General features: G+C 39.5%; 1 protein-coding gene across 1 annotated transcript in view; it reads left to right on the top strand.

The window, feature by feature from the left end:
* The window catches only part of SNX25 (sorting nexin 25), a 91,599-nt gene that overhangs the window by 58,499 nt on the left and 19,145 nt on the right, over positions 1-13,955 (top strand). Inside the window, exons 8-11 of the mRNA XM_075500220.1 lie at positions 2,975-3,106; positions 5,835-6,110; positions 10,177-10,332; positions 13,360-13,491. Of these exons, the coding sequence (XP_075356335.1) occupies positions 2,975-3,106; positions 5,835-6,110; positions 10,177-10,332; positions 13,360-13,491 (696 nt within the window). The remainder of the gene's footprint in view (positions 1-2,974; positions 3,107-5,834; positions 6,111-10,176; positions 10,333-13,359; positions 13,492-13,955) is intronic.

Genomic DNA, 13,955 nt, shown 5'->3' with positions numbered 1-13,955 from the left:
CATCCCAGCAGAAAACCTCCACTACTGACCCAAATTCTGTTCACCTCACCCATCATCTGCAGTGCTGGTGCTAGCTATATTGTGGTTATTCATTATAGGCCAATGTGGTTGTAGCAAATGGGAACCTGGTGTGTTGCAAAGAAATATAGTGCAGTGCACCTGTGCTGTGTCTGGTGCCTACACAGGCCCTTCCAAATTAAGTAGTTGTCTTATGTTCCTCTCCAGAGAGAGGCTGCGACTATCTTTAGGAACTTGCCAAGACCGGGTCTCTGCTTTGTAGGGCCTGAAACAAGGCTATTCTGTGTGCAAATGCTAGGGATGCTGGTTAAAGCACCCTGCTTGGGGAGGGGGGAAAAAAAAAAAATCTAGTCTTTTCCTAGTGTTTGGCAGAGCCTGTGACCAGCCGTGGTATATTAGTTACTTTCCTGTTGGAATAGGGAATGGATGTGGCAGCAGTAAAGCTACTGTTTTTTCCAAACCCAGAAGCTGCTCTTGAGTTAAAAGGACTTTCAAGGGTTGCTGTTGAGGCTGATAATTCTAAGATTATATCTGCTAACTGGTTATTAGATTTGAGGGTGTACACATGCCCTAATGCGTGTGTACGTGCCAACATAGCTTAGAGCTTTGTACTCTAATCCGTGGTGATACTGAGTCATAAAATTATCTTTTGCTGAGGATTACAAATTACTGCAGAATCTCATTCTTTAAATCAGAGAAGGAAGGATCCTCCACAGAATACTTCCTGGATTGCATGCATTTTGTGATACCTTACCACCTCAAACCTAAAAACCTCTTTTGTCCATCATTGTTGTCATTGAAATCTTAATAATGTTTATAGTACAGTGTTTTTAACATATTTAGTAATTCCAGGATAGTCAAGCCTTAAACAAACAAACAAAAGCCTAAAAAAAGTTTGTGAGGTCTCCTTTCTGCAAGAGAAGTTTAAATAAGCTTTTCTGTCCAATAATTTGTTAAAAGTATTTCAGTTTGCAAGGTAACTATTGGGAGGTTTGTGTAACAGCTGTATTAGGCACCCCCACTTCAGTTACCATGGGCCACCTGTGCAGTGGGTCCTGTGTTAGGCGAGAGGGATGGTTGCCCTTGCCTTGCTCCCTGCAGCAACACTTACCCACAGTTACTTTTGAGAGGGGATATTTGTTAATCACCCTCCTTGCTGGCAGCCTGGGTGGGGATACCTTGGATAATAGAGGCGTAGAGACCAAGGTGACCTCTCGCTCAAGAAGTGACAGCACGTGCTCCGCATTGTGAGTGATTTATTACCTCTGCTGTCATTTACGGAGCTGACAGTCCCGGAGATGGTGAAGATCTCTGTTCAGGAGTCTGGTTGACCCTCTTCTGCTGTATTTTAAATCATTGTCCTTGATAAAAATGATTGAATAGAAAGTATGATGATGCACAGCAATGAGGCTAAAGCACAGACTGGCCTTTGAATTGTCATCTCTGTGTTCTTCTCTTTGGCAGTCTGATCACCATTTCTGTAATAAGCCTAGCTTCAGCAAGGCTCTCCCTGTGCTGTTCAATGAGGATTATAGAGTGAGCTCTGAAAGGCAGAAGTTTATGTTCATATGCCTGATTAGCTCTTAAGCTAAGAGCAAGCCATGCCCAGATGATATTGGTATGGTAAAGGATAAAGAGAGGAATGTCACATGACTATCACTGAGGAACTTTGAAGATGAAAATGAGCATTTCAGCTGTGACAAACACAATTTACTTAAACACTGCCCAAAATCTGGGGAGCTGTTTCAGACAAAACATAGGTGGATATTTAAAGAACCTTCTTTAGCTTAGTTCATTAAGGAAGTGACTTGTGCTAGTAATTGTGTATGCATGTGTACATAGTTTCCTCCCATACATCTTGAGTCCAGCAAACCGTTTTTCCTAAATGTGACTTGGTGGTAGAGTCTCACAGGTACTAGGTTTAGGAAAATATGTGGCCTTCCCAGAGAGACAGATGCTGATACATGACCTGAATTGTATTATTATTAGGTATCAGAAAACCCACATTAGACAAATTATTAATGCCTCAATCTCGGTTGGAATTCATGTCTTGCTCTGCTCTGTACTATAAAATGCAAAGTCATAGGAAGCTAAGATTCATTAGCCCCAGTGCTTAAGGATCTGCTTGTCTTATCAAAGAAAAAGGTGTGGGTTGGTTGGTGTCTGTGTTTGTCTCAAATAAAAGGCCTGGATTCACAGAAATAGTAGAGGATGAGGAAGCAATAATGGTTTTTTAATCTAACAGCTTAATGGCTGCAGCATCTGCTTGGGTGTGGGAAGTCTCTGTTTCATTTCCCTTTTCTGCTTGATGTACACCCTCTTCTCTCGTCTCGGGAAGAGTCCTGAGCACTATATCACAGCCCATACTCTTCCCTGGCTGCATTTCTGATAGATGCTTTTCAATAACACTCAGTTAATGGGAACTGGCCACCAAATCCCTAGCTGCCTAGGTAAAGAACTACACTCCATCTTTTCTGTGTCCCTGGTACATCTCAAAGCTCTGTGGCATGGAAACTGCTGGTGTTACTCTTTGTTTGAATCAAGCACAGAATAGATCAGTTAGCTTTCAGCTTGGCTCCTCTGCCTTGCAGGAACATGGGAAGTTAAATTTTTGGCAATAGCATTTCATGAATGACTTGAAATGCCATCTTAGTCCTTTGACATGTAGTCTTACCTCCTGGACAGAAAACGTGGACATTTTCTGTCTGGTAGGAGCATAGATGCATTTATCTTCTAAATACTTACAAGTCATATTTTTAATTTTTTTTAAAATATTTTTTAAAGGAAGCAGAACTATTACTGTAGAAGGTCTGTGCCGTTGAACGTAGTTCAGAAGTTTGTGGGATGCATGGTGCTCTGGGGGCACATCAAGTGAAAAGATTTTCCCCATAAGGGATGGAGAGAAGCTAGAGTTAGCTATTTTCCCAGGTTTTATTCTTAGTTTTCCTTTCTTCAGATTCTTCAGTTCGAAGAAATTTTGGCCAACCCTTCATACCGAGAGCACTTCCGAATCTACATGGAAAGGATGGACAAGATGGCTTTGATCGGTCTTTGGGAGTCTGTGGAGTATCTGAAGAACGCTAACAAGGTGGAAGAAATTGCAAGTCCACGTGGCTTGTACATTAACTGGAATCTCTGCTTGTTCTGATCTTGATATTAGGAAATGTCTTTGTATTTATGTTTTTAAAATAGTGATAGCATAGGATGGGTGCTAAGCAATTTAATTTTTTTAACTTTTTCATATCAATGTTTGGGAATAATCATAGAATCATAGAATCATTTAGGTTGGAAAAGACCTTTAAGATCATAAAGTCCAACTGTTAGCCTAGCACTGCCGAGTCCACCACTAAACCATGTCCCTAAGCACCACATCTGCATGTCTGTCAAACACCTCCAGGGATGGTGACTCCGCTGCTTCCCTGGGCAGCCTGTTCCAATGCTTGACCACCCTTTCAGTGAAGAAATTTTTCCTAATATCCAATCTAAACCTCCCCTGGTGCAACTTGGGGCCATTTCCTCTTGTCCTGTCACTTGTTACCTGGGAGAAGAGACCGACCCCCACCTCTCTACAACCTCCTTTCAGGTAGTTGTAGAGAGTGAGAAGGTCTCCCCTGAGCCTCCTTTTCTCCAGGCTAAACAACCCCAGTTCCCTCAGCCGCTCCTCATCAGACTTGTGCTCCAGACCCTTCACCAGCTTCGTTGCCCTTCTCTGGACACGCTCCAGCCCCTCAATGTCTCTCTTGTGGTGAAGGGCCCACAACTGAACACAGCATTCGAAGTGCGGCCTCACTGGTGCCAAGTACAGAGGATGATGACCTCCCTAGTCCTGCTGGCCACACTATTTCTGATACAAGCCAGGATGCTATTGGCCTTCTTGGCCACCTGGGCACACTGCTGGCTCATATTCAGGCGGCTGTCAACCAACACCCCCAGGTCCTTTTCTGCTGGGCAGCTTTCTAGCTACTCTTCCCCAAGGCTGTAGCATTGCATGGGGTTGTTGTGACCAAAGTGCAGGACCTGACACTTAGCCTTGTTGAATCTCAAAATATGGCAATTAAAAATTGTGGACTGTTATGATGATGGTTTACTGTTGTTTTGTGTAGCAACATGACCTGTAAAAAGGATACTTGATGTGCAAAGGTAGTAGAATTATTTCCCCCTGTACCAGAGAAAAAACTTGCAGTAATACGGCTTTAGTTGTATCAGCTCATGTGAAATTTAAAAGTACATTACAGTTTGATAGTCTGTACGTAAACTTCTCATCTTGCCAATTACAGGTAGTCCATTCAATCCAAACCTGTGAAAATTTGTGTATATGTATTTTTAAAATCCTTTTGAAAGAGAGATTTTTCTTTAAAAGACCCTTTCCTCTCCCTGTTCTGTTGCTGTATAAGCATCTAAGTTTCTCCAGGAATGCCGCACTACTGCTAGAGGGAAGAAAAAATGCTATATTGTAATTTGTGCTAAAATAAAGTAGGAATGAGAACCCTGAAACAGGGATAGGAAGTACTACTTAAAGTTGCAAGAAGTATCCTGGAGCAATGGTGCAGAGCAAGAATGTAGAGGACAGATTTGCTGTTTGTGAGCAGTGGGGTGGATTTTGGGGGGAAACTGTTCTGAAGTTCCAGGATTCACACTAGCATGAAATACAAATTTCATTATTAAGTATCAGTTAACTTTTTATTCACTGTAATTTTATTACTCTCCTATGTAAAAAGATTCTAGTCCATTGGAAAACACAAATAACATCCTGTAACCAAACTGGCAAATTGTGGAGCGTGAGTAGTGAGCCATTAATACGATCTGAAGAAATGGCTAACAACCAACTCAGGCTAGAAAGTGTTCATAAAAATGGTTTGTCAGGCACCATGAAGAGAGTTGTATAAATCAGTTTCGGTTTGTAGACTGCTCATGATTGGAAAAGGTGCCATAAATCATTTTATGACCTTTCAGCTGTAATTTGTCTCCTTGCTTTCAAAGCAATATGTATAGTGCCTTTATTCAAGACTTCCCTTTCTTTTTTTTTTTTTTTAAAAGATTCTAACATACTGTGCTCCTGTTGCACCACAGAACGTAAGGGTTGTCTGCCACTACAGGGGCAGCTTTGAATACAAAAAAGTGGCATCGTGCAGCCATGTGGCTGTGATACTGTCACATAAAGCAGGTAAAGTACATTGTGCCGTACTAAGTGAGTGGGTAAAACCTTTTTAATTTGGGTCAGTTTAGAGAGATGATCATGGGCTGTGCTGCATTACTTCCTCATTCAATCCTGTGCACTGCTCTGTGCTCAGTGGAAATACTGGGCCTTGTGTACTGGTAAATGTCTCTTCAGGTGTGCTTTTTTCTTTGCTTTTTTCTTTTTCTTTCTTTTCCCCCTCAAAAATTAATTCTGGTCAAGTATAAAGTGAGTTGATCCTATCCAGCAGAAGACAGGAGAGCTGATAGAGCTGAACTCTACAATCTGAACTTAAAATGGTGACCACAATGTTGCTCGAGCACTTTTTTTTTCCTTTTAATACCAGCTTTTGGAGCATACTTTTAAAAGCAGTGGATGTGGAAGCTATGGTAATTTTAGAGCACAGCTGCTTCTTCACTTAACAAATATTGCTATTTATCTTGTGAAAATGACTGCTTAGCATAGGTGCACAGGCAGAGTGCTTGATCTCGTAAAAGATTCACAGATGTGTTCTCATACATCTGGGCGTGAAATTGGCTTGATCATCCTTCAAATTATGCACCTGGATCCTGAGTCATCCTGATATTTTTAACATTTTTTTTTATTCTCTTCTCCCTTCCTCTCCCTCCTTGCTTCCTAGGCTGAAATACCTCAACTGGTGAGTGAAATTTATCAGAATTTTTTTGTGGAAAGCAGAGAAATACCTGTGGAAAAATCAATTTATAAAGAAATACAGCAAAGTCTTGTGGGAAATAAAGGCATTGAAGTATTCTACAGAATTCAGGCAGATGTTTACGAAACACTAAAGGACAGATACTACCCCTCATTCATTGTCAGTGATTTATATGAGAGATCAGTCAAGAAGGAAGAAGAAAGAGGTTCTGCTCAGCCAACTTCTGAGGACAAAGATGAAGTGGTGAGTCACATGGACAATTTATTTCACTGTTATTTAAGGTGATTTGAAGACGATCCTGACTAAAGCATATAGTAGCATCTTCTGTCCTTGAGCTTTGGATTACTTTTCTTTTTTTTCCTGATGTATTTATAAATATCATCACTCTTGTAGTTTCATCAGATAAACCTGGTATGTTTACAAGCTCTTTGAAACAAAATGGTACAAAATGACTGGCTACTTAAACTTCAAATTAAAGTAGGTATTTCGGCTTTCCAAGCCTTTTGTATTCTGTATCTTTCGTTATGCTCCTTAGTATCAGAAAATGCAAAACATACCTCATACAAGCTCAGCTGCTCTGCTTTTCAGTGAAGAAAATCTCACTGAAACATCAGTAGGTTTCTGTCTAGACGTTATCTGTCCCTGTCTCCCGTGCATTTCCTAGGCACTAAATAGGTTTTAAAAGTTGCACAAAAGAGGAGAAGAAGTAATGAAAAATATAATCTTAGTGCTTTTTTAATTAATTTATTCAATAAATTAATAGGCTATGTTGGAAGATAAAACTGATTAAAATAGCACTAGAACTGGAAATACTAAAACAGCATTCAAAATGTCGTAAGCAATAACCCAATGGCAGCTGTCTTGGGGCAGGTTTTTTCAGTGGGTTCTCTAAATGGATCATGTTTGGGGAACTTGTGTTATGTTTATCTAAGAAGATTTTGACAAGAGCATCTCTCAGAGTAGTGAGCATCTCTCAAACTAGTGAGCATCTTTCAGTCAGGCTGCCACTTCAGATCAACATGAGTATCTTCATTTTACATGTGAACTTGCTCAGAACACAATGAAGTGTAATAGTTTATCTCAAACTGGATCTAAATGGACAAAGAAGCAGCAGAATCCACAGGTGCTGATCTGCATTCTGCCGTTTAGAAATAATTTTTCCAGAACCTAAGGCTTTTGTATTTACTGCTTAAATATGACTTTCATTTCTGTAGGTGAGCTATTACAGTCTCCGTAGTCCGCATATCAGCTAGTCTGCAGAGATGAGCTGTTATAAGTAAATTACTTCCAATACAAACTTTTTAGAGCTTGCTGAATTTTTCATTGTCTTTCTCTCTATATTCTTTTCCTTGATAAAAGATTCAAGACGCGTTTTCTACTTTTCTCACTGCTAACTCAGCTATGTGTTGAGGGTGGTAGGTACTTCAAAGTCCTTCTGTCCTTGTGTTTGCAATCACTGGGGCTTTGAGAAAAAACTGTTACTGGTTTTGTCCAGAACTTTCTAAGTATTAAACTTCGTGCTTTTTAATCTCTTTATATATTTCATGCAGAGTCTAACAGAGATAACTGTTTCTCTAAGAAAACTGACGCAACACTTTAGCGCTAGCTGTCCTCTGTCAGATAACATTTACTATAGCTGCCAAAAAATTAGATTTTTGACATCAGCATCATCTGTCCTTCCTCTGAGTCCTTGGATAGATATGTGCCAGATTTGAAGGCTGCGTCTGCTGTGAAACCTTAAAGACTAATATATTGCCAAGTTTGCTTATGGTTAAAGTTTTTTTTGCATTTTTAACAACAAATTAAGTATGAAGTTGCATATACGGTTAGAGCATCTCTCAAATAGAGCAGTCCTAATGGCTCTGTGCCATGCTTCAGGGTCTTTGAGGTGAAAATAAATTATAAGAAATTCTTCTTTCTGAAGCTTCCAGTGGGCCTTCAAATGTTGGTGAAAATGCACTGCTGGCTAATAGGTTTGGGTTTTTTTCCTTGTATAGGAAACCACAGCTGAGAAATGTGATGTTTCTGGAGGGATCCATATTGTTAGCAAATACTAATTGGTTTTGGTTTAGTTTGGGTTTTGGAAGTCTACGTCCTCACTTCCGGGGGCACTGTGGGAGTTACCTATGTTAATTTTCTATACATTTCACTGTTATAGCTGGATAGGTAAAAAGCCACGTAGTGTCCCCCTGGAGGGGAGGACAAAAGGGTGAGACCTGATTAAACGTGAGAAAATCAAATCAGAAGATAAGAATCGGGGCAAAGCCAGACTCTGCTGGTTCTGCTGCACATGGAACAAGCTCGCTCTTCTTCCTTCCAATCCGTCATCACTTTTCACTCCTTGGACAAACCTCCTGTAAAAGGTCATGAGTAGACGTAAAAATACAGAAGCAAGCAGTGCCTGCATTCAGCACTTTGAAGAAAGAGGGTCTGGTGGTTGCATCCGTGCTGCGTGCGTTAGATCGCTAAAATAAACCCAAAGTCTGCGTTCTACAGCACTCACAGAAATGGAAGTCATTGTCAGTTTAGCAATCAGAGGAAAATAGCATGATCCTTTATGATCTCATCATTGAGTGTGTTGGTTGCTTATTTGATAAATTTGGTAATTTGAGTATAGGTAACTTGTTATCTTGTAATTCTAGCATTTTTGTGATAAACCTAGCGATTCAGCAGTGTTTTTTGCTGTAAGTGTCTGAAATGTTAATGACAGAGAAATCATGTAGCCTACCTCTGGGAGCAGAGCCATACTGATTTGTAGTTAATTGCAATCCTTTGATTACTGGAACCAAACTTCATATGAAAAGTCTTTTAATTTTTCAGTGTTGAAAATAGCATTTTTGATTCCTTTTGACCTCTGTGCTTTCCAATAAGTGTAAGTTTTTATTTTATGGTTCTGTTCAATACAGTTTTGAATAACACCCAGTGTTGTTAATTATTATTATTTGTATTATTGTAGTACCAGGAGATGACAACAAACTTTCATGAGCTGAGCTCTGTACACATGCTTGGAGGCAATCTCTGACCTGAGGAGTTTACAGTCCATGCAGAGTAGACAGAAGAAAGGACGGGGCATGGAGCCAATGTTATTTACTCAACCACATAGCAGGCAAATGCAGAGCTAGAAAAGGGCATGGATTTCTTAGCCTAGAAATCCTGACTTCTGCATTATGTTACCCTCCCTTATGAGGATCACACTAAGAAGATTCATTATCGTTGCTACTGTATCTCTTCTCAGACTTTTTTTTTTACTAAGATGTAAAATACTGGAGAATTTACAGTAGGATTTTCTCCTCTAAAACTCATAGAATTTAGTAGAGTATGAGACTTCCGTCTGTTAGCTTTTTGTTAATTATATAAAGATACAGCTTAATTAGTGGAAATATCATTAAATAACACAGAACTCGCATTCATGAGATTAGATTCATAGCTTCCCACAGATAAATTAAGATATAGTCAGTCACAAGCAGACCTCAAAGATCTTTGAACATGGCAATGGTAACATCACAGTGCTGTGTTTGCTGGATGTCAAGGTCTTCGTGCCTATTTGGGAAAGTACAGTAGGAAAGGGGAGGCTGAGGCAAATGCCGAAAGATGTTAAAGAGAACGTCACTGAAAGGTGTGAAGCTTTCTATTTTTTTTGCATGCCTGTAGTACACAAGATGGAAAAAGCTATTGGTTTGTCTGAAGGAATATAAGCAAATGATTTAAAAGTTTAACATAATGTGTATGTGCTTTTAACACATTTTTATTAACACTTCTAAAAACAGCAGTAAAATCTGTTTATGAAGAGAAAGGTTTTGGTTTAGATTGTTCTGCAGGCTGATAAATCTGTTTTGTGAAGGTTTGTGGGAGGCAGGACTTTGTTGGAACTGTGGGGTTTTTATTTTGGTTGCCCCCCCTGCTCCTTCCCCCCATTATCTTTCAGCTCAGAGCTAAGTATTTGCTTTTCTATCTGGCTCGGAATATTGATCATGACTACTAAGGTGGTGTTGCTTTTAAAACAAACTTTGATTCTTCCTCTCATTTACACTAAAGCCTTAGCTTGAAGGTAATTTTACACAGTTGGCAAGGGTTGCCAAAGAGCTGTAGTGTAAATGGTAATGAGGCTTTGTCAGTTGTTTCGGTTTTTTTAACAGACTTATGTTTCATGTTGGATCTGATGGCTGGAATATCTGTTAGAATCTCTTATATCTACATTTTCGTCAACATCAAGAATAAGTGTTCTTCTACATAAAATGCTCATGGAGCAAACAATAACTCTCTCCTTTTCCATATTAATGATGCAATTACTCCCATCCCCTATTCCTAGAGCCAAGGTTGTGAAGAAGCTACTGAAGAATGCAGCACAAGAATTAATGAACAGGCCAGTTATGCTGTAAATAAACTTCGCCAGCTAAATGACAAGCTTGAGTATAAGAAACAAGCTCTAAATTCCATATGTAATTCACCAAAACCCGACAAAAAGGTAAGTACCTTTAGTGTCTTCAGTCTTTTTTTTTTTTTTTTTTTTAAATATTATGTATGTGTTTGTAATATCCAGCTGTTTCAGACTTTTTTTGGACAGGTCAGATTGCTATTTCAATCAGCCTGTTCTAGAAAGTGAAATCAGAGCTTAGTTTTAATTGTTTATTTTTTTGCCTTTTTTTTTTTTTAAAGCTATTGTAGCTAAAATTGTAAATATGATTTATATTGCTTTGTTTGTCATAGAATAACGACCTCTCTCCCAGTGGTCTTGCTGCTTTGTCGGTGGCAAATAGTATTTCTTCCTTACATCTCTACCCACCTATATCTGTATAATTCTTTATGGCATCTGGTTTTGTGTCCCTGCCGCATCTTGCAGCACTGCAGCGGAAGTATGTGCTAGTTACTTCTGCTCCCTCTGCTGGCTTTGAAATAGCACAGCACAGTTTCATAATCTCTACAGTTGTGACTGGCTTGCTCAAATAAAAGGGGGGAAAAAAAACCCCCAAACCTATAAAAGTGACTGATTTCCTTTATAAGGAGCTAGGAGAAATCTGCAGGGCACATTTTCATCAGACTAAAAATTCTGAGGGATATGAAACTTGGGTTTTATGGGCTTGGATTAAAAAAAAAAATAAATCTCTCTCTTTGCAAAGTGCAATAGTTAAGCAATCTAAGAACATACTCAGGCAGAAGCAAGTGATTTGCATTTGGCTTAGGACAACTCATTTGCATTGCTATCGAGGACGATATTTCTGGAGTTGTTCAGATGCAGCTGGGCCAAGCTTTTCAGGTGTAATGAGATGGGTTGCAAATGGTAGATGGTGGGTGAGATGAACAAGTAGCCAAGGCATCTCCCTAAAATGGCCTTCTGCTAGGGATGGCAAAAATGTACCTGAGCATTAGTCGTTGCTCAGGACCTCGGTTCTTGGTACGTTTGTTCCTTCACTCAGGGTGAGTGCTGAGATGCTGGTCTGAATAGAAGCTGACACCCAGCTCTGAGGATAGCTACTTCTAAGAGGAAGATGTGGACAGTAGTGTTTGAGGCCACCCTGGCTAGCTTCATTCCCTCTGTCTCTTCCACATCCCCCTTCTGCCAGAGGTTACTGCAGACAAATGGAAATGTCTCCACAGCTGTTTTGGGGTGTCCTGCTCACAGCTGCTCTGCTGCATGTGTGGCCTCAGCTGGCAGAAGATACCTCGTATTTGTCATCCAGCCACTACTGTTTGGAGTGATAAGAGCACAGATGTGTCTCTTCTTTTTTCTTTTTTTTTTTTTTGTTTGTTTTGTGGAGCTTTTAAAACCTGTGGAGCTTTTAAGTGGGCAGTTAGGGTTGACAGTGTGAGACTACCTTGTCACAGGGACTTTATTTTTTCTCCTCTGGACATGGCAGGTAAAAATTTGGTTCTTGTTCATATGAAGTAATAAATGTTTCTAAAAATTCCACAGTTTTGTGCCATACAAAGGGGAATGTCACGCACATTTTGTATTAAATTTTTTAACGTCAGGCTGTTCCTGGGTTGTTTGTTTTCTCTTTTTGAAATGCCTTGGCTGTGAGACCCGCACAAAACATGTATGAACATCTTTAAGTGGCTTCTAGCACCGTGCAACTCGGGTGCCAGTCAGTCAAGGAAGAAAACTGCTCATTTGAGTTGCACGTGGAATGCTGCTAGTTCTAAAATAAAATGCTCTGTAGGGAGAAGTCTAATTTCAATTCTTTCTGTGGAATATAAAGAGTAGCAAAGATGACATGAAAAGATGACAAGCAGTCTCAGGCAATGTCCCTGACGTACAAGGCCCACTGCCATAGAAGATAGCTTGATCTTTGGAGGTCTGTGGTGCCACCTTTGGTGCATGTCTCATGCCCAAAGCTCAGGGACTGTCTCCCTTGGGTCTGTGAGTGCAGTCTCATGCCATGCTGTGCAACCACAGTAAATGTGCAGGGACCACATTCTTTCTAGGGTTCAATCTTGTCGTCCTCAGTAGCAAAGCAAAACCTTAACATTCCCCACCCAGAGCACTTTCTAGTGTTTGCTAAGTCTTATCTTCAAACAAAACTGTGTGACACAATTATTGAAATTAAATGGGACTTTACTGAATGGAAAAATGCCTCCGTCTCTATCAGGAATTATGTGGAAGTTGGAGGGATTTTATGTTAACTTGTTCAGATCTTTCATATTTCCAGTGGACTTGTACCAGGAGTGAACATGAAACTCACTTTGAGAAATTTTAAGAGGTGCTCTTATAACGAGCTTGTGGTGCAAGTTGTACAACTAAGACTCATAAATTTGACTGTGGTATAGCATATTTTAAAAAAAGTGTCAGCTTCTTTTGTTGTGTTTTCTAATGTCACATCTTATGTATACTTCCACCTTTTCTTGTCATACTGTCTCCTGGTAGTATGTATGGTTACTTATTTTTTTTGCTGATGTGATGAGATACACTATTTCTCCTTTATGAGATTATGGCAGTGAGCTATGTGTTGATGAGAACATCTTTTTAAATGTGTGCTTTCCACAATAATAAATCCTTCCCTTTCCAAAACTAAAATGAATTAAGTGGTAACTTCCTAAGTGATTGTTAACATAGCTAAGTTCCTAGAAATGAAATCTATTCCCAGGTTCTTCAGTTGCGTCATGTATGTCTGAAAATGGTAAGGAGGATGTCTTCAGTAATGCATATTTCACTAACTGCAATTTCAAGTTTGTATAAAACATAGGATTATATATTACATGCATATATTACACATATCTAAAATGTCTTTTATGCTGATAGTGTGACAGTAGCATGTCCTTCTAACTCGTTTTTTATTTTAGTATCAGGGTTGACCTTTAAGATTACTGTGTATTCTACAAGTTTATAAGAGGCGTCATAGATTCTCTCACGATTTTTTTTTCCCCCATGTGAATTGTTCTTTCTCTCCGTGCTTTTGTACCTTTTCTCCTTTCTGAATAGTGTCCCTAAAGACACAACTATGTGTGTTGCATAGCTTTTTCTTACCAATTGTAATCAATAACCTTTCCTCTGCAGATTGTTTCTAAGCTGAAGGATGAAATTACTCTGATGGAGAGAGAGCACAATGACCTTCAGCTACACATTGCAAGAACGGACTGGTGGTGTGAGAATCTCGGCATGTGGAAAGCCTTCATTGTCTCAGGCGAGGTATGGTTTGTTTTTTATGGCTTTTTATCTTCTGGGTCAGTTCAAACTTGCATGAAGAGAAGAATAAAAACATGTTTATACTTTCCTTATACCTTTGTGTACACTGTGTATACTTCAGAAGAGGCTAGGATTTCCTCCCCTCCAAGTAAATATGAACTCCTCTTTCCCCAATGACTACTACCTTGCATATACAAAATTTCTAGTCCTCAGACGCTGTTGTAATGGAGTTATAAAAATACCTGCATGTATGTGAAATGGTTTTGGCATTGGGTGAAGTAATATGCGTCTTAGGGGCATTGTTTTTCATGAGAACTGTCTCTTGTTATATTACCATGCTATCACACTTGGGTGCAGTTGTGTGTCTGCTGTGTCTCAAAGATGCAGTACTTAGACTTTTTGTATTTTATTTTTGTATTTTGTATTATATTTAATGACAGTTCAGTTTCAAGGGACTAGAATACCCA

The sequence above is a fragment of the Mycteria americana genome, chromosome 4 (assembly GCF_035582795.1).
Source record: "Mycteria americana isolate JAX WOST 10 ecotype Jacksonville Zoo and Gardens chromosome 4, USCA_MyAme_1.0, whole genome shotgun sequence".
Classification (NCBI taxonomy): Eukaryota; Metazoa; Chordata; class Aves; order Ciconiiformes; family Ciconiidae; genus Mycteria; species Mycteria americana.
Note: the sequence above shows the minus strand (reverse complement) of the source record. Positions and strands in the feature narration are given on the sequence as shown.